The following is a 21,486-nucleotide window of genomic DNA, read 5'->3' as shown; positions in this document are numbered from 1 at the left end:
ACAAACTACATTATATTAAAAATAAAATATTACTTAAATTATTAAATTTACAACCTCCAATACAGTTTTTTATTTTCATTAGCTTCAATAAAACTTTAAAAAAATTAACATATATTCTAACTTAATTTTTACAATTTTGCAGATAATACTGTAAAAGTACTATATAATTATATGAAACTTACAAAAATGTATAACTATCGGTAATTATAAAAAGTAATTAATAACTTATTTACGTAATTAAAGATTTTCCTTTCATTTTCACGGTACTAAAATTATTACTCTATGAATGTTGTTACGCAACACGTAAAAGGCAAGTAGTTCACATGTACATATAGTTTGAACGGTTCTGTTGTTGGCTGTTCCGCTTGAGAAGTGTAGAAATGGCTAAGTTAAACATTAAAGATTTACTAGATGATAATTGTAATGTACTTGATAATAATAATGATCCTGAATCTGTAGAAGATGGAATTATTAAAGGTAAACGCAGCCATTATGATAACTGTAATCCTTTAAATTATAGTTTATAGGTTAGGAAGTGTGTTACTAGATTTTATACTAAATAATACATCTAGTTGAGAATGTTTAAATGGAGATGGCTTGAAGCATTATTTCACCAAAAAAATTTCAATTCACGCAAGCCGTGAGTTAAGGAAATTAAATGTTTACATTTGATATCGCATATTGTTTTAAAATTTCAATGTGTATTATTTTTATCATTAACACGTCGTACGTCATTCTTTTTTAATACAAATCCTTTTCTTAATAACATTTAGTTGGCTATTGTATTTCGCGGAAATTGGATGCGTTGTAAAACTTACATATTCGTTAATGTCACGAGTGTGATTTCGCATACCACACAGAAAGTTCATCGCGTATACTGTTATTATAAAAAATGTTTAATCCAGTGTTTCTCAACCTGCGGTGCGTACCCCTTAGGGGGCGCAGCATATCGAAAAGAAAATATAAAAAAATATATATTAATTTTCTGAAAGGAAAGCAAAACAAAATACATTCTGATATAAATAATAAAATACACATTTACCCTTACTTATATATAATACACTTATAAATAGGATTGTATCAGTACTGCACAACGTATTTAATAGTTAACTTAATAGTAATAAAGTAAAAATAAGTTTAATAATTATTAGTGACTCGTTTGGCCCTGTCTTGCAGAGCAAAGTTTTTCGAAGGAAGGTTTAATATTAGAAATAGACACTCTGAGTTGTTTTTCTATATTTAGATTAGTTCTGTATTTTGTCTCCATAGCAGTCACCACAGAAAATCCAATTTCGCAAAGGTAGGTTGTTGAAAATTGTAGTAATATACGAAATGGTCATGTTTTCAGAGCAGAAAACTCGTCATCTACCCCTGCCCAAAATTTAAAGAGTGATTTATTACTAGATTGTCTTTTGATTTTGCCACTTTCCATGAAGTCTATGAGGATTTCTTCTCAGTTGAGCCCTTCGGGAGTATTTTGAAATGGATCCCTAACCCGCTTGTAACTCTGTACCAAGTTGTCATCAGCAAGAAAATGCTTCTTTAAATTCTTTGCCAGCATGGCTAAATGATTTTAAATGGTTACAAAAACAACTTTCACATGTTGCTCTTCAGCCTTGTAAATTTTAACACATTCATCCACATTTCCAAACATTCCTAGTGTTTTTGCCTTAAATTTCTGCTCCACAATTCCAATTTTCTACAAAAAGCATTAACTTTTTCATTCGTATCCAACTTATGTGTATTTGCTCCTTGGAGTTGAAGATTCAGGGTATTTAATTTTTTTAATATGTCGACCAAGTAGCCCAATTCCATCACAAATAAATTATCTTGAAAGTTCCCGGCTTCCCGTCGGTTTTCCTCTTCTAGAAAAATAGCAATTTCATCTCTTAATTCAAAAACAACACGTTGCAAAGATTTCCCACATGATAACCATCTTGCAATAAAATAAATACTGATTGTACTGCAACTGTTTCTTTACAAAGTGCAGAAAAAATTATTGATTTTAGGGGTCTTATTTTTGCATAATTTACCATGGTTACAATCGTCATTAGCATAATATTCAGACCTGGACTTATTTCTTCAGAAGCCAGAGCTCTATGGATCGTGCATTGTCTCTAGACACGCTGTGGAGATTTTTGTTTCACAAATGCTTGTATGCTTTGGAATCTTCTAGACATTAAACAAGCACCATCATTGCATATTTCAACACAATTTTTCCACTTTATTCTGATAACACCTTGTTGCTATGTTGCCTCATCAAGCTGAATTGAAAATAATTTGTCACACAACTTCCCAAAAATCTGATGCTGTACATCTTGAGCTATATTACCAATTAGACTGGCAACAGTATCATTTGATGGAAGTATGGACTGTAATTGTTTGGCAAAATTATCTCCAAACATTGTTTCTACAATCGTAGCTGCAGTTGGCAAAATAAGCTCTTCACCAGTGGTGTGAGGCATTTTACATCTGGCTACTTTATAAGAAACTTTGTAAGAGGCAAGTAAACCTTTTTCATACATAGAAGTTTTTTTTTAAAAGATGATGCTTGCTTTTCATATGATTTTAATTTAAAGAATTCTCAGGGTTTGTTAACATACTCTCTAAGAAGCGTTTCCAAATTTTGTTTAAATTTATTAGGTTTCTTGCTATCTGCTGCCAAACTTTTTGAGCAAGTGACCTATAGGGGCCTTTCTTCTTCATTTACTTCAGTACTGGTAAACCCAAAATTTAAGTATTCTTGATTTTATTTTTAGAACCATGCTCTTCTGTGCACTTGTTGATGGTTCACTATTGTCTAATGCTCACTTAAAAACTTATTCGTGATTCTGTATAAATCTACTGTCGTGAATTGCAATTAACATGCAAATTACTATATACACGTTCATGATAGATTCGATAGTAATAGAAGAGTTGACTCGACTGACTGGCTGGAATTGAACGAGGTTTATACACATTTGCACAGACATTCCAGAATGTTTGAGACAAATTGGAACTTCTCACCAAATTGCGAGAATGTCCTATAGGTGGGCGTAAAACAGAGAGCAATAGAGAGACATTTATTCTGGTTTTGTCGATGCTGCAAAATATCAATAAATTTACTTATTCTTTGTAATTTGTAAGATTTGTAATTAAGGTCTCAGTATAGCTTTAGCATCGAAATACATTATTATTGTGTGCATTGTTATTGTATGAGGGGGGCTGATGAAAATTATGATTGAAAATTGGTTCTCAAATACTGAAAGATTGAGAAAGGCTGGTTTAATCCATTTATGCCCTATATTTAGTTTAGATTTTTTTTCCCCAAAATGGGTTCAGCCAGCAGAAGTTTACATAAAAAAGGAAAGCCAATTAAGAAACTTACTTCTTAAAAACAAATCCTCATGACAGCATTAATTCTCTGGTTGAGAAAGTTTGTGAGGCAACTAAATCTAGCCTGGCTACTGTGTTTAGAATTCTAAATGAGCGAATATGAACAGGGTAATCACACCATGAATAACAAGGAAAAAATTATTTATAAAACTAGCTGTTAAGTTAAAATACAATTACTGTGTAATGAGTGCCATAAAAAGAACATTTCACAACTATTTTATAAAAAACCAATCATTTCACAGGTTCTGGCAGTAGTAAAATGACTACAATCTTCTTAAATTTAGTTTAAGTACTTTCCTTTGATTAGTGGAAGATATTGGATTTGTTTTTAAAAAAAGATTTTGAATATCTGTGATGATTGAAGTGACATAATTTGCTGGTGGCATTCTTATTTAAGAGACATTAAAAAATATAAGGAAGAAGAATAGTAAGTATATTTGAATGAATCTTGGGTGCATGTAAGTCATGCTTGCAATAAAGTATGGCAAGATATCATGATTAAAACACCAAATGATGCTGTTTTTAGCAGGATTATCGATTGGACTGAAGATTGTTTCCAAAGGACCTCAATTTATTATAGCCCATGTTAGAGGAGAGGAAAGATTTCTTGAAGGCGATGATTTAGTTTTCCTGGCCAAAACGTAAGTACTGACTCATGACAAAATGCAGAGCTCACATTTTGAAAAATTTATGATAGATAACATTGTGGCAGTACTTCCTGAAGAAAAAGTTATCGTTATGGATAAGCCCCATATCACTCAAGGAAGAAAGAAAAGATTCCCACTACTGCTTCAAAGAAGGATTACAGTAAGGAGTGGCTTATGAATCAATTATCCAAAAGATGCTCTGAAAAAAGAACTTCTTATTTAAGTAAATGTACATTTTAAATTCGTGTCAGCGATGAAATTGCCTAGGAGAAATAATGACCATTCTTTGTTAAAGCTTGTATGAAGTCTGATTAAAAGGTTTTTGGCTAAATATAACAACACATTTAAAATGGATGATATACAAGTACTAATAACCATGGCATTTGCTGCAGTAAGTGTTTCACAATGGAAAAATTACTGCGATCTTGTGAAAAAAGTAGAAGATGAAAATGTGGCAAGCAGAGAATCTGTAAGATGATATTTAGCACCTTTAATAATTCTGAACATTAAAAAGTCTGAAAGTTATAAAAGTAGTAATACAAATAGTGAGTGCTCAGACATTATGCGATTACAATAAATATTTAGTGGACAGTAAATGTTTAGGAATTACTGTAACGTTTACAATATAGTTAATGCCTTTATATGAAAGTGCATATAATGTTTGTGTGCTAATGGAATATAAATGCGCAAAAAGTGAAAAGAATATTCATTATTTTGTCTTAATACAACCACTAAGAAAGATTTTTTTGAAAAAATTAATTAATTCTAAATGAAAAAAATCGGGTGTGTCTGCACCCATTGAAACCTTATGTTGCTATTAGTCTAAGTTTATATAAATTGTTTGGCAATATTTCAGATATTTTAACTCATAACTGAAACTTGTTAACCATTCGAAAATTGTGGTTTATTATATGTTATAAAAAAAACATGTTAAAATTATATTGATAACATAGGCAGTGCTGTGATGAACTGAATACAATGTTTTTATTGTGTAATTTTAGTGACACGTTTAGTTGAGACTACAGAGTAGTATATACCAAAACTTTCATACAGGAGTTTATAACTACTATTCAGAATAAAAAAAATTCTATTCAGTTATCGGCAGTTCATCACACCACCACCTAAGTTTTCAATATAACTTCAACGTGTTTTTTTATGACACATAAGGAATTTTCAGATGGTTAACAAATTTAAATTGTCTGTTAAAATAGCTGAAATTTCGCCAAATAACTTGTACATGTTGTCACTCAGTGTACGTTGTTTTTCTTATGAAAAACATAACTTTTTGAATTGTGTGTTAACTTTAGCATAATAACTATTATCCAAATGCTTTTCTTGTAACAGTAATAATTACTTCACAATGTGTGATTATATTTGTATATAAAATTGTAGATGTATTAGTATTTATTTTTATTATTACATATAGCATATAAAACATTAAAGCAAAACAAATGTTTGTAATCATACATAGTTGTTTTATTAATTACCCATTGATGTTAAATAATAGTAAAAAGAAGTCTATTGTATTGCAGCATTTTTTATTTTAATTAGAACAGATTTTATATTGAATGCAGTATATATAGTCATTGTGCATTAATATAAAACTGCAGTTGAATAATTTCTTACTTATTAAACATTTAAGTTTAATTTGATCGAAAATTTTGTTCCATGGACATGCCAGCAAAGAAGATTGTATATTGTTCAAAGATCATATGAAAAATATATATATATATAAATATACTCTCGTGTAATGGGCCTTATATGAAATGGTTTCATATATATATATATATATATATATATATATATATATATATATATATATATATATATATATATATATATATAGCATAGATGTGAACGATGAACATAATAATACATAAAAGAACTGCAGGAAAGTGTAAAAGTGGTCCTATTTGGTGCAAAACACATTTTGAAAATTGATACCAAAAACTGTGGTTGTGGAGCACAAAATAGGATAATCTTACGTAATTATTTAGAAAAATGATACGCTGTCAAATATCAATAATCTTGGCATATGTTGTTTTCACTGCACTGATTGTAAATATACAAAAAGGAAGTGTTGCTTTACTGTAGTTTTTGATTTATAAGATTATAAAATGAAAAAAAAAAATACATTTTCCTGTAGAGGCTAAGGTAATGTTTTGAATTTTTATCAATGCAAAACATTTTTTTCTTTTTGTGTAATTCATATCAAATGTTTATTAATTGTTTTTAGATATACTTCATTAAAATTTGTGCCAACTGATTTCAGTTATTGATAGATTGTAATAACACATTAACCTGATTAGATTGAAAAAATGAAATAAACAAGTTTCTGAATTTTTTTTACGATATCAGCAAACATAATGATTATACTTGCTTCCCTCTACTAATCTTGTCTAATTAACCTTATTAAATTGGCCGATTTTTAGCTTGAGTAAATATTTGTATACAATAACCAGTTATTAGTCTGAAAATAATGCATATTACCCTTGTACAGAACTGATTTACAAAATTTCTGTTGAGGGGGGTACAGTGTAACTTACGCATAACATAACACTGATGAAAGATAAAAATCATAATATTGATGGTATTTTTTTATGCTGTATAGTTATTTGATTACTAATGTTTATGTCATAATTGACTTTTATTTCCTTCTCATACATTAAGAAAAAATAAAAAGTTTAATCATTATTGTTACATCAGAAAGATGGTAAAATTTAAAATCTATAGGAGAACACTTCTTTCTTGTTTGTTATGAATAACAAGATGACCATAACAACATATACGAGATTATTGATTTTTGAATGAACATCATCTTTCTTAATAATTACCTAATCTTGTAGGTGCTTTGTTATCTGAAGTGTAGGATATAACTAGGGTTAATATTAGATTGCAGTCTAATATTATGACAGTACTGAAGTAGAGTAAAGAAATACAAAAAAGCGTGGAAAATAAATGCCAAGCTCAAGTATGTTCATTAACACTAGCATGCAAACAAGATTTCAAATAAAGTATATATCTAAAACAAATAGTAGTTCATCAGTAAAAAATAAACTCATTCCTCATTATGTAAGTTACACATCATACATGAACAAAATTTTAAAAAGGTAATCTATTGTTTAAAGCTCAAGTATTGATCACTCCAAATCAGTGAGTGACAATTTATTGATAAATGAGGATCATATCATCAAAGTGGCTTTATTAGTGAATAAAATAGAAGAGGTTGTAAAAGAAAAGTGTCGCAATAATAATTAAGAAAAAGTAAACAAAAGTTTCATATTAAAATGAAGATTATTATTCTGATATTAATGATATAAATAACTTTACATTTAAAGTAAGTTCAAGTATGTATAATATAGAAAACGGGTAAAAGTAATTGGTTGATTGGTTTGCTTAGCATTTCTCCCGCTACCTCCCCATTCGGTCGCTCTAGAGCGTAAGACCGAATGTCTGTGCCACAAACTGCTACTGAGTCACAAAACAGTTAGCGACCAATGTCCTACCTAGCTCCTAGAGCTAACCTAAAAGCGTGAGCGGAATAAGCGTAGTAATATACACGTTGCGTGTATGGTCCCACCACCCATTTGTCATATCACTAAAATGGGTAGGCGCACCCCGTCAACTACTAAAACATATATAATTATCAATAATTAATTTATCTTGTCAAAGACACCAATTCGCAGGCACGCCTAGACCACTGAATGCCAGCAAGTACCTGTCCAACATTAAAGCGCTTGGAGCCGTAATCGGGCTGGTAGCCAGCCATATCTCTATGATATGACTAAGAGTTTGCCTAAGGGAGAAGACTCCTGCAGCGCTGCTGTAGGAGTCTTTTCCTACTGATGTCTTTTCCTGCTGTAGGAGTCAAACTACTGATGTCGGTTGAACGAAGCAACCGCATCAAGGAACTCCCACACGGTCCAACAATGCGGCTCTCGCCGCTTGTGAGTGGCCAATTTTACCCTTGACCTCTAAGTTCCAGGGTGGCCTGAGTTCTGCCCCCCCCCCCCCAAACAGCTGGGCAGTCGAACATCATGTATTCGTTCGACTCGACCTCCCAGCAAATCCACAGCTCATCAGCTGCCAGCCGGAACCGAAACAAATATTGGTTTAAATTTACATGGTTGGAGAACACTTGGGCTTCCGTTGTCCTTAAAAACGGAGAGGCATACCAACCCCTAGATCCTATATAAATTATGCAAGGACCTTCCCTTAGTCGTGGCATTCCATTCTTGCAGCCATGATTCCATCGCGAGGCTGTAAAGCTTCCTCCGCATGCGAGAGATGGGCAATTGTTTGAAATTTAGAACCGATGCATTGAGATCACCGTTCCGCTCCAGTACAGGCCCAGCTCGAAACCCTATCCCAAATTCCTCAGCCTCCCTGCTTCGTAATTTCCACATGGCCGCCCGAACTTTCACTACTAAATCAATTGGGAGAGCCTTTCCCAATACAATGGTTGCATCGTAGGAGGGCGTGTTAGAAACAACAGTGCATACAATTAAGGCTGCGCTTGGCACTTTAATCTTGAATAAGTGCTCTATTTCTTTCCAACCTATGTGCCTGAAGGAACGTCGCGTAAGAGATCATACTTTCGGCCCGACAGTCCGTAATCCTTTCAAACAATCCTCCTCAGCTTGTGCATCACAGGGACGGCGTCCGCCGCTACTTGCCTAATGCGGTTGCTAAACGGCAAGTTCTCATCAAACAAAACACCTAGGTACTTATGAACTCGAACTCGGCTGGTTACACAGCCCTTATACTTAATACGGGGGTTACGACTGTATGATAATTTGCCTGCACCCTTGAGAAGCATAAACTTCGTCTTTTGCACAGAAATCCTTAAATTTTGAATGTCCATCCAGCCCTCTGTGGTTGACAAAGCCGCCTGCGCTGTTTTCTCGCTGCGGTCGTGAGTTACCACGAATAGGAGACAGTCATCGGCGAAAGCCTGTGCCGTGACCCCTTTCGGGAATATCAGTCCCAAAACTACGTTGAATACCACGTTCCACAGCAAGGGACCGAGAATGGAGCCCTGCGGGCTTCCCCTGGTGACGGACGTTTCCACAACTAGGTGCGCATCCTTAAACAGAGCCGTGCGATCAGACAAGTAGTCACGTACTACGGCATGCAGGGCTACGGGAACATTGCGGCGTTCCAATTCATAGAGACAGAACTCCAACATAAGGAAGGAAATTCTGCCTCTATGTCAATAAAAATTGCCTAAACAATTACAGTCTTAATTTCTACAAACTTTACAGTTGGCATTTTCCACCTCGGCAAGAACATTATAGTTGCAATCCTCGGTACCAACCCCTTTCATGAAGCCATACTGGCCTCGATTTATAACTGATTTCATATCGATGCTTTCCCAGAGCCGTTCTACAACCAGTCATTCAAGCAGCTTGCCGATTACCGGCAAGAGATTGATGGGTCGATAACTGCTGACCTCACTCGGATACTTTCCTGATTTTAAGAGCACCCTCACTAAACCCACCTTCCAACAAGTCGGAAAGCAACCCTAGTTTAGGCACCCTGAGAACAGTCTGCCAAGCGGCTCTCTTATGACAGGCAGTAGATGATAAAAAATATCCGGGTCAAGTTGGTCAATCCCCGGTGCCTTTCTCAGTGCCGTTCGAAAAACCAGTCTGTCTATATCTACGAGTTCCACAGCCCGTACGCCAGGAAATGGTGTCTCAGGCGCTCTAAAGCCGACTTCTGCTTCACCCTCATCTGGAACCAGAATATCCAGAAACGCCTGGTAAATCGCCATAGATGTTAAGTGTGGTCACGACCACCAAACCCGCATCAAACACTGGACAGCACGTGCAACGGCTTTGGCCGGTAACTTGACTACGCGAGCTGCCAGGGATTGCGCTGCAACTCGCGATGAAGTCTTGCCAAAACTTGAGTTTGGCTTCCGCAGACCCTCAGCGCGAACGTGATCAACGATAATCCCCGTTCGTTAGGGGGCGACGCTGGTATCTTCTCGTAGTAGATCTAACTCTTGGGCGCAGCACGCTAAGGTCAGAGAACCACCACTTTTTCCCAGGTTTCCGCCTGCGTTTAACAGACGGCTCCCGAGAAGCAGCGGTCACGACGGCTCCAGGCACTCTCCGATCAGCGGATTGGCAACTACCTAAGGGCCCGTTCATTGGCCGAGGCCGCCATAGGACCCTACCGCAGCCAGTCTTGATGTTCCGGCCGAATTGTTTAGCCGTCAATTCCACCTCCTCCCTGTGCTTCATATGCCATTCCAACCCCTGTAAGGCAGCCAAAGCCTGTGCTGATCCAGGCCCCTTAGGTTACAGCGCCCCGAATAAGCGATCTCATAGGTTATAAGTCTATGATCACTCACACTGGCCTCAGGCCAGACAGTCCAATTACTTGTGCACCTAAGCAGATCGCCCGTCACCAAGGTGACATCGATATAACTTTTCCCCAATTCGGAAGAGAAAGTCGGCGTTTGTTCCGCCTCATTAAGCAAGTAGAGGTCCCTGGCTTCAACGAAGTGTGCGAGACCAGCGCCTCTGGGGTCAGTGAGTGGTGAACCCCAGCCGGAAGACTTTGCGTTAGCGTACAGAGCAACCAGCACTCTGATGCCCGGGAGACCGTCCAGAATCCGTTCCAACTTTGCCAACAAGTCATCGATACTCCATCCAAGCTGGAAGTATCCCGACATCGAGCGTACCCCTCTTGACTCGCACAACGTGAACCGCTCGAAGAAAACGGGCATCCAGAAGACACCCAACGAGACCGAGCCGACCACGATCGCAGAGAGATCGCCGTCCCCCACGAGATTGAATACATCAACCCCATGGAAGCCGACCACCCTATCCCCGACCGTGTACGGTCTGGACCAAGAGGACCTTTTGGTTGTACTCAAAGATCCTCATGGCTTCATAGGTGGCTGCCTGGCAATGATGCAGGTTTAACTGCCCCAGGCGCAAGCGTTCAACAAGGTGACGACCGTCCTCAAAAGCTTCCCCCAATTCAGGCGTCGCCATATGCCGTATTATTCACTGTCTTTGCCCGGGCTATGTCATGCGATTTGCACTGTTTGCCCCCGACCCGATGTCCGGCATCAAAGCCTTTCACCAAGGTACAGGGAGCGCACTTCGCAGGCGCGATCTTATTAGGGCAGTTAACTGCCCTGTGTCCAGCAAGGGCGCAATGACCATACATCTTCGACTGTGCTCTACAGCGGAACGAGGTGTGCCCAAAGTCTTGACATTTGAAGCACCGGGGTACTTCTGTATGGTCGGCAACCCTGCAAGAGGTTCACCCAAGGAGCAGCGGGCCACCAAGTCCTGGCGGTTGATTGGCAAGGTCTCAATTATCCACTGATTCTTTGGGGCCTCTTTCCGCCCCAACTGCCGGACCACCCTGGTCTTGAGGAAGTCCTCGCCAGCCATATCCAACACAGGATTTTGGCTGTGTATAGTCCTGAGGATTTCGGGCTCCTCTACCCTCGTTGCCCTTGGCAAATCGTTGACCAATATTTGCGGCTTCCGCTTGGCCAGCAACTGAACCTTCAGCCCGGTTTTCCTAAGAACGTCGGCCTCCAGTAGCCGCTTCGCCTGCTGCGCATTAACAACCTCCAAGACGACTCCATGCTCCCTTGTTTTTGTGACCCGGGAAATCTGGAACCTTTTCTTCCCAGGGTCCAGGACCTTCAGGGTCAGCTCCGTCATCGCAGACGAAGCCCCCGGACCTGGCATCACAGGTACCCCTTGACGGTGGCCCGCTTTTTTTTGATAGCCGGCGGGAGACTAACCCGCTTAGGCCCCGGCGCGGCTGTTACCGCAGCGAAGCAGACCGGCTTTTTTACCTTTTCCTCCACCCGTTTCAGAGAAGTTTGGATCTCGCTAAGGACCCTCTCTGTTTCCGGTTTGAAGTCCTCAACTCCTACTACCTGATTCACCTTTCCTGACGTTTCCCTTTTGTCGAGAAACGTCTGAATCAAGGGCTCGATCTCGATTTGTGCCCTTGAGGTTTTCTTTTTTCAACGCCAGTTCAGCATCCATCAAGGAACGTTCTGAAAGGTACGAGTCGACCAGCTGTTTAAACTCGTCCGAAATCCTTGACTCCTTTTTTGAGGATATTTTGGCCCATGCGGAGTGCATACCCTCGATCCACCCTTTTCCTTCAGATCCGGAGCTAGACGCCATCAAGTGAGGCTTCGCCCTGGAGTCTTCCAAGACAGAGCCGACCACCACACCACTGTACTCCATCATCCTCGACTTCGCAGGAAGCTGCCTCTCAGCCTTAGCTGACCCTCCACTGCCTTGCTCTCCCTGCCCGGTTCTGACTGAAGTCTTTCCCGCATAGCTCGACGCAAAGGGTGAAAGGTAAAGTGGAATTTGTGAAATTGATATATAACCCATGCAAAGTTATGCATATACGCATGGTGACATTGCAATTAATGTTAAAAATAGAACAAGAAGAGGAGTAGAGTATAGTATAAAACCTCTTAAATGATTCAGAGCCCAAAAAGAAAGTTGTTGAGGTTGTATTGAAGCACACACTGTTTGTTGTATGGTGTCACTTTATATGGTTGTAATAGAAATTTTTTTATGTATGATGTACAACTATAAAATGAGGAATAAGTTTTTATTTAACTATTTACTGATATACTATATTTTTCTTTGGGTTATATTTTACTTGAAAGATCTTGTTTGCATGCTCCAGTATTAGAATATTTAAAAGCTTTATCAAATTGAATGTTCATATTAATTTTTTTTCTAGATTCCGTCTTGAAATTGACAAGTAACACATTTGATGAGATATCACCTGATGAATTTGTTGGAGCAAAATTAAGAAATTTTAATGTTGCATCACAAAATGATATTGAAGAAGAGTATAAAGGAAAAACTGTATCACGAAAATCACTTTTAAAAAATGATTCGGAATCAGATTCATCTAATGGTGATTATGGTGAAAGTGTTCTAGATGAAGATGATATTGATGATAATAGTAGTGTAATTGAAGGAAGTTATCTTGTTAGTGGAGATTCTGATACAGATAGTGATTCAAGTTTTATTGATGATGATATTGATTCTGCAGTTGACGGTTCAAAAAGGTAATCTTCTGTTGTTTAAACTAATATGTCAATTCCATCTTCAACTCTAAGAAAAAAAATGAAATCAAAACACATCCTATCAAGTATTTTTCATGATTTATTTAATATTTATATTGAACATTGTTCACACAGTCAACAACACTTTTTCAAAACTGAAGTTTGTCTCCGAATGTATTTTTAAAATTAGTAATCATTCTTTCTTCTTTTTATTTTTTTCAGAAAAGATTATTTAGAAGCAAGTAAATTAAAAAAAGTAAAAAATGAAACCCAACCAGTGAAACAAATAATAACCCCTCAAAAAACCAAGGATTTTTAGAGTAAGTTATTATACTCTTTATTTGGAAATAATTGGGCTGCTTGGACATGTAAAGTTTTTGTATTATAGTACAAATTAGAATTCTTGTATATATTTTATATTTTCATAATAAATTATAAATGTGGGAAATAATTAGATTCAATTCATTCTAACATATGGCATCTACTCCTAGCTGACATTGATTTTATCACCTCTACTATCCCTAGATTGCATGAAAGTTCATGTATAATCACTTGGGGCAATATTTGTTTTCTTTTTAACTTCAGGTTGCTCCAGCTCCATTTAAAATACAAAGGATGCTAAGCAACCTAAATTACCTGAGTAAAAAGTATTTTTTTCCGTGAGTGCATTTCTAGTATAGAGCTTCAGTCTTCGTGAAGTTAAAAAGTTATTGGAGCTATGTTAATGGAAGAACTCATCTAATCCGATATTGTATGAAATTCAAATGAAAAGATAAAAGTGAAAATTAGTAATTCATTAGAAAAATTCTTAGCATAGTTGGATAAATTTATATTTTTAGATGTTTCAATCTCTTCCGATGGATCGGTCAAGTATGGTCAAAATCCCATGTGTTTTCTATTGAAAATAAATCGGTAACGATGTAAGTTACTAGGTCTTTAATATTTCTTCTATAGTGATCCTATTTTAATACGAGACATATTGTTTTATCCTACAGTAAATATTGCAGGAGGAATTAAGATACGAAACACTAATAAATTAAGAATACCATAACACTAAAATAAATACTATTAATACTAAAATTAAAAATAAGTTGTGATACATTTTATTCATCACATCTTTTTTGTTAAAAAATCTAGTATATAAAATGTTTGCAGAAAACATTAGCTCAACATAAATATGTTTAAGCATAGAATTGTATGTAAAAAAAATTACTGATGTTGAAAACTAACTCCATGTAGTAAGAAAATTATCAAATGAAGATTTAGCTTGATAGAATGTATTTTGATTTTATTATTTTCATAGAGTTAAAGATTGAATTGTCCATTGAGTTCATGTGGAATTAACAAAAATGTCTTATATTGAAATGAAAAAGAAACTATGTAGAATGCAAATTATCGAATGAAAATATCCACAAAGTAGTGTGGACCATAAAGTTATAACTGCCCTTAAATAATATTTTTTTACAAAAATAAGAATGCTCATTAATTTATTAAATACATTGTCACCGAATGGCTTCAACGGCACGTGGCATGTTTGAAGTCCGACCGGGCTTCCCTCAGCAGCAGTTGGGTCCCCACTACAGCATTGCAGTGGTGGTCACCTGAGCCCTGCAGTGTCGGGTCGGCGTTGGTCGTCCTTTCCCGGCGTGACCGAGCCGGTTCTCCCCGAGCAATTCCATGCTGGGCCAGCTACTGCTGCTGAGTCCGCCGGCCAGGGCGATTGAAGCCTGTCGAGCTGGAGCTGGAGCGGGAATGCAGCGTCCACGTCCAGCGACTCCCTCGGCCGGCTGGCCAGGCCCGCTGGTCCGGCGGGGATGTTGGCATTTGTTGGGAGGTCCCACATTGAGCCGGCCAGGGAACTTCTTCCATCTTCTTCTTGGTTTTCTACAGGTGGTGGTTGAAGATGAATTGCGTTCACTCTTGTGGTGAACACTCTTTTATTGGAACCTGAAAGTGGTGGGGCTGCAGCGCCACTATGGTGGGAGAACTGTGTGGCAGTAGTGATGCTTTTTTTTCTCCCATACCTAGGAGGGTAGACCAGTAATGCATTGTACACCCTCAGAGGTTGCCTTTGCCTCTAACCTACTGAGACCCCATGTAACCCATCTATGCCATTCACAGTGGGAGTCATTCACCCAGTAAGCTGGGACTGGGTCTTTTATATGCCTGCCTCTAACCATACCCCCTCCCTAGAGAGGGATCCTGGTGGGTCTCAGTCTTTTTTTTATTACCCACAAACTCAGGGTGTCCCTGGTCAGTCATCAAGAATGATCCACCTCAGCAAACCACTCTCTCATGAGCAGAGCTGCCCCTGTAAGACCCTACCTCCAGGTTACCCAGTTTCACTCAACAGCATCTTGTTCCTTAGTCTTTATAATATTCATGACTAAGGTTGCTATGGCGTTCCATTCACGATGTCCCTTTAACATCTATTGTATGTTATTATGTGGTGTCAGTCGTTGATTGACCCATGTGTGTCTCAGTTCGTCCCACTGGTGACAAGAGTATTTCATGTGTTCCACAGTATCTATTTCTTCACAGTATTGGCAAACCAGTTCGAGCCTTCTGCCAAAGCAGTGGAGGTAAGCCCCAAACCCTCCATGTCCAGTCAACAACTGAGAGAGATGGAACCCCACCTCCCCATACATTTTATTCCATGACCCATGAGTCAATTCGTGGAATCGTCCTTCTTGTCCAACAACCAGTATTTGAGGCTTGCCAGTATGTCTGTCATTCTTCCAACATCTGATTTCGGGCTTCTTTGCACAGCACACCATGTTGTATCCTTTTCAACATCAGAACACGAAGATGTAAGGGAGGAACTCATGCAATCACATAGAGTGCATTCTGTGAAACAGTTTTGTAAGCCGATATTATGCTTATATTCATCCTACGCTGTAAAGATGAGACCCATTGAAGGTTTCATTTTTATCAAAAGCTTCTGCCCAAGCCAGAACAGGAACAGCATAGTATATTATTGATATGGCTACAGACAGTATCAGTTTTCTCTTAGAGGGGCTTGGTCCCAGTGATTACTCATCAGTCTTTTTAATTTTGTGATGACAGTTTCTGCATCATCAGTCACCTTGTTCAAGTGTACTGTATGTAATTGGTTTTTATGCAACCGTATGCCTAAGTATTTGACTGTGTCGGTTGCGCGGATGTCTGTATCACCTACTCGGATGATTGTGTTTCAGAGCCTACAATGACCAGTTAATGCTGTCGCTATGGTCTTAGTCTGACAACCATGCCTGTATCTTGATGATCGCTGCATTTGCATACTTCTCCACTTGTTCAGAATACCCTGAAACCAGTAAAGCTCTGTCATCGCATAGGTCACTAGTTCCACATCTTCATCGAACTCTATATGTAACACCCCATCAAAAGCTAAGTTCCACAGGAGTGGTCCAAGGACTGACTCCTGCAGAACTCTCTGAATACTTCAACTGGGACATCTCCCTCTTCAGTACTGACTTGCAACGTTCAGTGATGAAGGTAAGAATTTATAATATTTCTGAGATATGGACTAAAGTTTTTTTCAATCAAGGCCTGATTGATAACCAGCCAGGGGAGGCTTCCGAAAGCATTTTTGACATCTAGGAAAGCAACCAATGGTATCCTCCATTGATGCCAAGAACCAGCCGCTATTTCTCTGGCCTAGTTAATCACGTACTGCAGAGCGTCAACCGTGGATCTTTCTTTGACATAACCAAATTGTTTGTGAGACAGTTCGCCTCGTTTCCAGTTCAGCCCCGAGTCTGGTGACAATCATTCGTTCAAATAATTTCCCAGTGGTATTTAACAGACATATCGGTCTCTATGTAGTTTCTCCTGGATTTTGGTCTTTGGTTTTTGGAATCAAGACTAATCTTGTGTCTTTCCAACAGTCTGGGAAGCATGTCTTTTCTAGTGCCATGTAGAATGCATCCAATAGTGTCCAAGGATGTCTGTACACTATTTCCTTAACAATTTTTCTTGAAACCGAGTCAGGCCCTGGACACTTGTTGGGATGTAAGGTGGTTACTGCAGATTTAAGCTCATCAGTAGTGAACCTATTGTTTCGCACTACCAGAATTTCCCTTCATTCAGACTGGAAATAATAGTTTCACTTTCTCAATCACCACTTCACCAGTAGGAGGGGGAATATGTCTACCAAATCAGTCCATCACAGCCTTGTAGGCTCCCCCCCAAGGATCAGCATCAAACTCAGCAATTAACTTCCATGCATTTATCTTAGCTTCTCCGATAGCATCAGTTAATGCCTTTCTTGCACGACGGTATTCTTCTCTCTTTACCTCATCCACTCGACCAGTTCTACGCGTGTCCCACTACATTCTTCTCCTCAATGCAAGTATTGAGGCTCTTATTTATTGACCACCAGCATACCCGGCGTCTACCTAGCCCATCCTGCTGTCCTGCACATCTTCAGGCAGTTTGCAAGTATTCAGAAAGATATTCTGGGGTTATTTGTGTATTTCCGTCAAACATTTACGAAACCTCATCAGCCACATTTCTGGCTTCGTAGTCTGTTGGCTTACAGCATGGGGTTCTGGTATATCTGGGCTGTGTGCAAGCCACAGAAAATGTGATGGTGTTGTCAGTAGCAAGTTTCTTCACGCGCTAATCAGTAATAGTTGGAATTATACTTCCTGTTGCCATCGTTATATCAACGATCGAGCCTTGACCCCATCCAATGTATGTAGGGATACAGCCCCTGTTGCATGCCACAAGCCCTACTGCCGCAAACATACTGGCCATGGCATATCCGCATCTTGTTGAGATCCTACCACCCAGCTCACGACATTCAGAATTCAGATCACCCATTAATACAATGGGTTTCCGATGTCCTCTTATAAATTCTTCAAGTTCTATAAATTCAGAAAATATTTCCATCCCGAGTTGGGGGATATATATGTAGATATTAGTATAAGTACAGTCAACTGCACAGCAACAAATCCGTTATATCTAGAGACACCTATCTGTGCATATCGACCTGATATGTTCAGAATAGCAGCATCTGCATTCCTATCAGCCAAGTTTAGGCAGCCACCCTCTCTTGTTAGGTTCCAAAACCTCTAGAAAGTCGATGTTTTCCTCAATCGCTGTTCTCCAAATTAAGTTGTGCGCTAAGGTGCAACAGTTTGCATTGACTTGCATCAGTTTCATCAGTCAGTCTTCTTGCAGGCTGTCAGTCTGATGGCCAGCCTTATTACATTTCAGGCAATTTGAAGGCTCCATACAGTCTCTTTTATTATGGCCTTGTCCGCTGTGGTTATAACTTCAACCAGTGCGATCAGGCCCATTACATTGAGAGGAGGAGTGACCCATCTCCCAGCACCTAAAGCAGTGAGTATCAAATCTTATCTGGACTCTACAAAGTACCCATCCTTTACGAATTCTCGCCTGTATAAGTTTCATTGCCACTCTGTGTGTTGTGATAAGTTACAAATTTTGCGTATTACCGTAAGCGAGTCTTATTGAAGATATTTTAAACTCATCCTGATCGCCAATGTCTTGAGCCATCACATCTCTTATATCATTCCCAGTTGTCGCAGTCCAAGTCTCTGAGATGGACCACAGTCCTGCGACTGTCTCTTGTTTTTAAATCATTCTGTTGGTCTGCAGCTCTGTCTCTGAGCACATTTTTTAAACCTTCCACATTTGTATGTCCCTTGACCCAAATGCATAATTGCTCATCAGCACCCTTATGTAATGCTAGGAGTTCTCCAGCCTGTTCTCTTGTAACAGATTGTTTTACAGTACGAAGAAGGTCAGCGTATGATCTTCCTGCAGATCTTACTATTATATAATACCTTGCTACTGTCAGAAACTGCTGGCATCGTCAACCTGACGTTCTGAACAGGTCCACTATGAGCTTTTCCCGTTGTTTGTGGCAACACCATTTTTATTTTACCAAGTCCCCCTCTCAACATATATATTAACATATGTTTTATGGCCATACCGATTTTTCCTTCTGGTAAAACAAAAGTCAGTGACGGGGAATCCTCCACACTTTCCTGATCATCCCTAACATGCCGCATAGTGAATTTTCTTCTCCTTCCTCCAGGTCATAGAAAATCCTATATTTTCCTTTAAAGGATTTATCCGCCTTCCCGCCCTTGTTGGTAGCTTCTTCTTTAATATTATCCCCTTATCTAATGTCTGAGGGCTGTACACCCGCACTTACCGAGCCCCGCCGACGTTCAAGAGTTCTGAATGTGCAGCCATCTCCCCCGGCCAAACCTGCATTGTCCACCAGTTGCACATGTCCAGATAGGTCTGTTGGCCATCGTTTTGTTGCTAACCTGATTAGTTCAGCATCAGTCAGTTTTTCATCTAGGATGTTGAGCATATCGAATGTGTGTGGTTCGTCAGTCTGGATCACCTGTGTAGTTCGTTTAGTGGGTACAGTTAAGTCAAGCAGTTCCTGGAGATTGCTGAAGATAGCTTGCACTTCTTTTTCATGCATATTGATAAAATCATGAAGTCTATAGAGATGCTTGTATCAGCGAGTCTGTATACTGTGCGCCAGTTTGCATCTTGAGTTGCTATACTGTGTTCGGCCACCAATATTAAATTAGGCATATATGTCGTAACAACATCATGAAAAATTCTTGAATGTGTTTTGATTTCATTTTTTGCATGGAGTTGAAGATGGAATTGTCGATAGCGCTTCATGTAGAATTATTAAAAATTATTTTATACTGAAATACAAAATAAACTTTAAGAAGTAGATTAATTGTCTAATGAAAGTTTAATCCACTATGTAGTTACCTTTATTATTAAAAACAATACATGGTAGAAAAATATTATGAATTAAAAACTTAAAAGCAGCTGCTTTTAGCTGTTATTTTTTTACTTCAGACTTGCAAGTCTGAAGTAAAAAAATATAGTTACGGTGGGAATTTAATACATTTCAGTAAAAAAGCAAGAATGCTAATCAAAAAACTTATGCATAAAATTACATTTTTATTTAGGATTCTTAAACATAATTCATATAACAAAATCATTTTTATTTATTTAATAAAATGATTTTGAAGATACAGAAGGTGTCGAAAAACCCTATTTTAAATATTAAAGAGGTAACATTGCCACCTCTCTGTCAAATTATCATACTTGCCAGAGAGGCGCTAGTTAGTACTGTAGAAGAGCATAATCTAAAAACATACAACATAATACTTCTTAGTTCCTGATAGGAACTCTTTAAGTTATCAGTGGCTAATGACCATAACATTAATGTCACTTAAATCATAAATAAAATAATCATAGTGTAATATAGTTGTAATTTTTTTAATTCACTTTGTTTCATTCTCTTTAAACTTAATTGACAACTTTAACAATTAACCTAAATGTATGTGATTTTTATTTTTTTAAATCTGTTTTTTTATTCATCTTTTTCTGTTTTGTATAAGTTTTCTTTTTTTTCATTTATACTGTTATTCAAGCATTCATGAAAATTATTCTGTTTGAAATCGTATCTTTTTTCTGGTCCAATTTGTGTGTTTTGCTTGTAATTAAAGTTGAACTTCTCAAATTGGTTTTTTAATTTTACTAAATTTTATTTACATTTGTTTTTTCAGAATGAAATTCTCCACAATGTTAACTAGAAATTTTTATTTGTTTATTGGTAAATGAACTAAATTATTTTATTCCAAACCTAAAAAAGTATAATTTCCGACAAAAGTTTTCATATTTTACCCTTGTTTTTCTTAAAACCTAAGTGTGATAAAGCTCTGAAATCACTTTTATTTAATTTCTTATTTCAAAACCTATAAGGAAGCATCAAATTTACCTCTCGATTTATACCTCAAGAATTTCAGTACGGTTTAATTTCACAGAGGGATCAGAAAACAGAGCTAAATATTTCACAAACTGAAACTTGCCAACAAACCATTTTCTGACTTACGTTTATATGAACTTTTTTCTTTTTTTTTTTTAATAAAAAAGAATTTGGTTATTATGGAATCTACCTGTATATATACTGGGTGGCTGAAAAGTAACTTGCACTCCCTCCTCTAATTTTTTGTTGTAATTGAGATAACTGGATGCAGTGTGTCGCATTCATCCTTGTACCAAGGGGCTACTTCAATGAACATATTTCATTCTTTTTTATTTTTGGATGTCGGGGAGTTTGGGACAACTCAAAAATTTCAAATGGGAAAATTGATTAATTGATATATCATTTAAAACAGCTCAATGAGACGAGAAAAATGATGCAATTAAAACTTTCTGTTGCCCAATCCAAAATGGCGGCCAAATAAAGTAGGTCCCAGAACTGTATCTTATGTAGATTTCCATGATATCCAATGTATAAAGGTAAACGTTTTTGACGAAAAACACTTTTTTTAGGTTTGAAGTACAATAACTTTGTTAAGTGACTGA

At 37.7% G+C, this 21,486-nt stretch overlaps 1 protein-coding gene across 1 annotated transcript in view; it reads left to right on the top strand.

The window, feature by feature from the left end:
* The first annotated feature begins 302 nt into the window (after positions 1-302).
* The window catches only part of Aatf (Apoptosis antagonizing transcription factor), a 97,862-nt gene continuing 76,678 nt past the window's right edge, over positions 303-21,486 (top strand). The window contains exons 1-2 of the mRNA XM_075379633.1: positions 303-477; positions 12,774-13,107. Of these exons, the coding sequence (XP_075235748.1) occupies positions 381-477; positions 12,774-13,107 (431 nt within the window). The 5' untranslated portion in view covers positions 303-380. The remainder of the gene's footprint in view (positions 478-12,773; positions 13,108-21,486) is intronic.

The sequence above is a fragment of the Lycorma delicatula genome, chromosome 1, assembly GCF_047948215.1.
Source record: "Lycorma delicatula isolate Av1 chromosome 1, ASM4794821v1, whole genome shotgun sequence".
NCBI classification, from domain to species: domain Eukaryota; kingdom Metazoa; phylum Arthropoda; class Insecta; order Hemiptera; family Fulgoridae; genus Lycorma; species Lycorma delicatula.
This window is presented reverse-complemented; position numbering and strand designations above follow the sequence as displayed.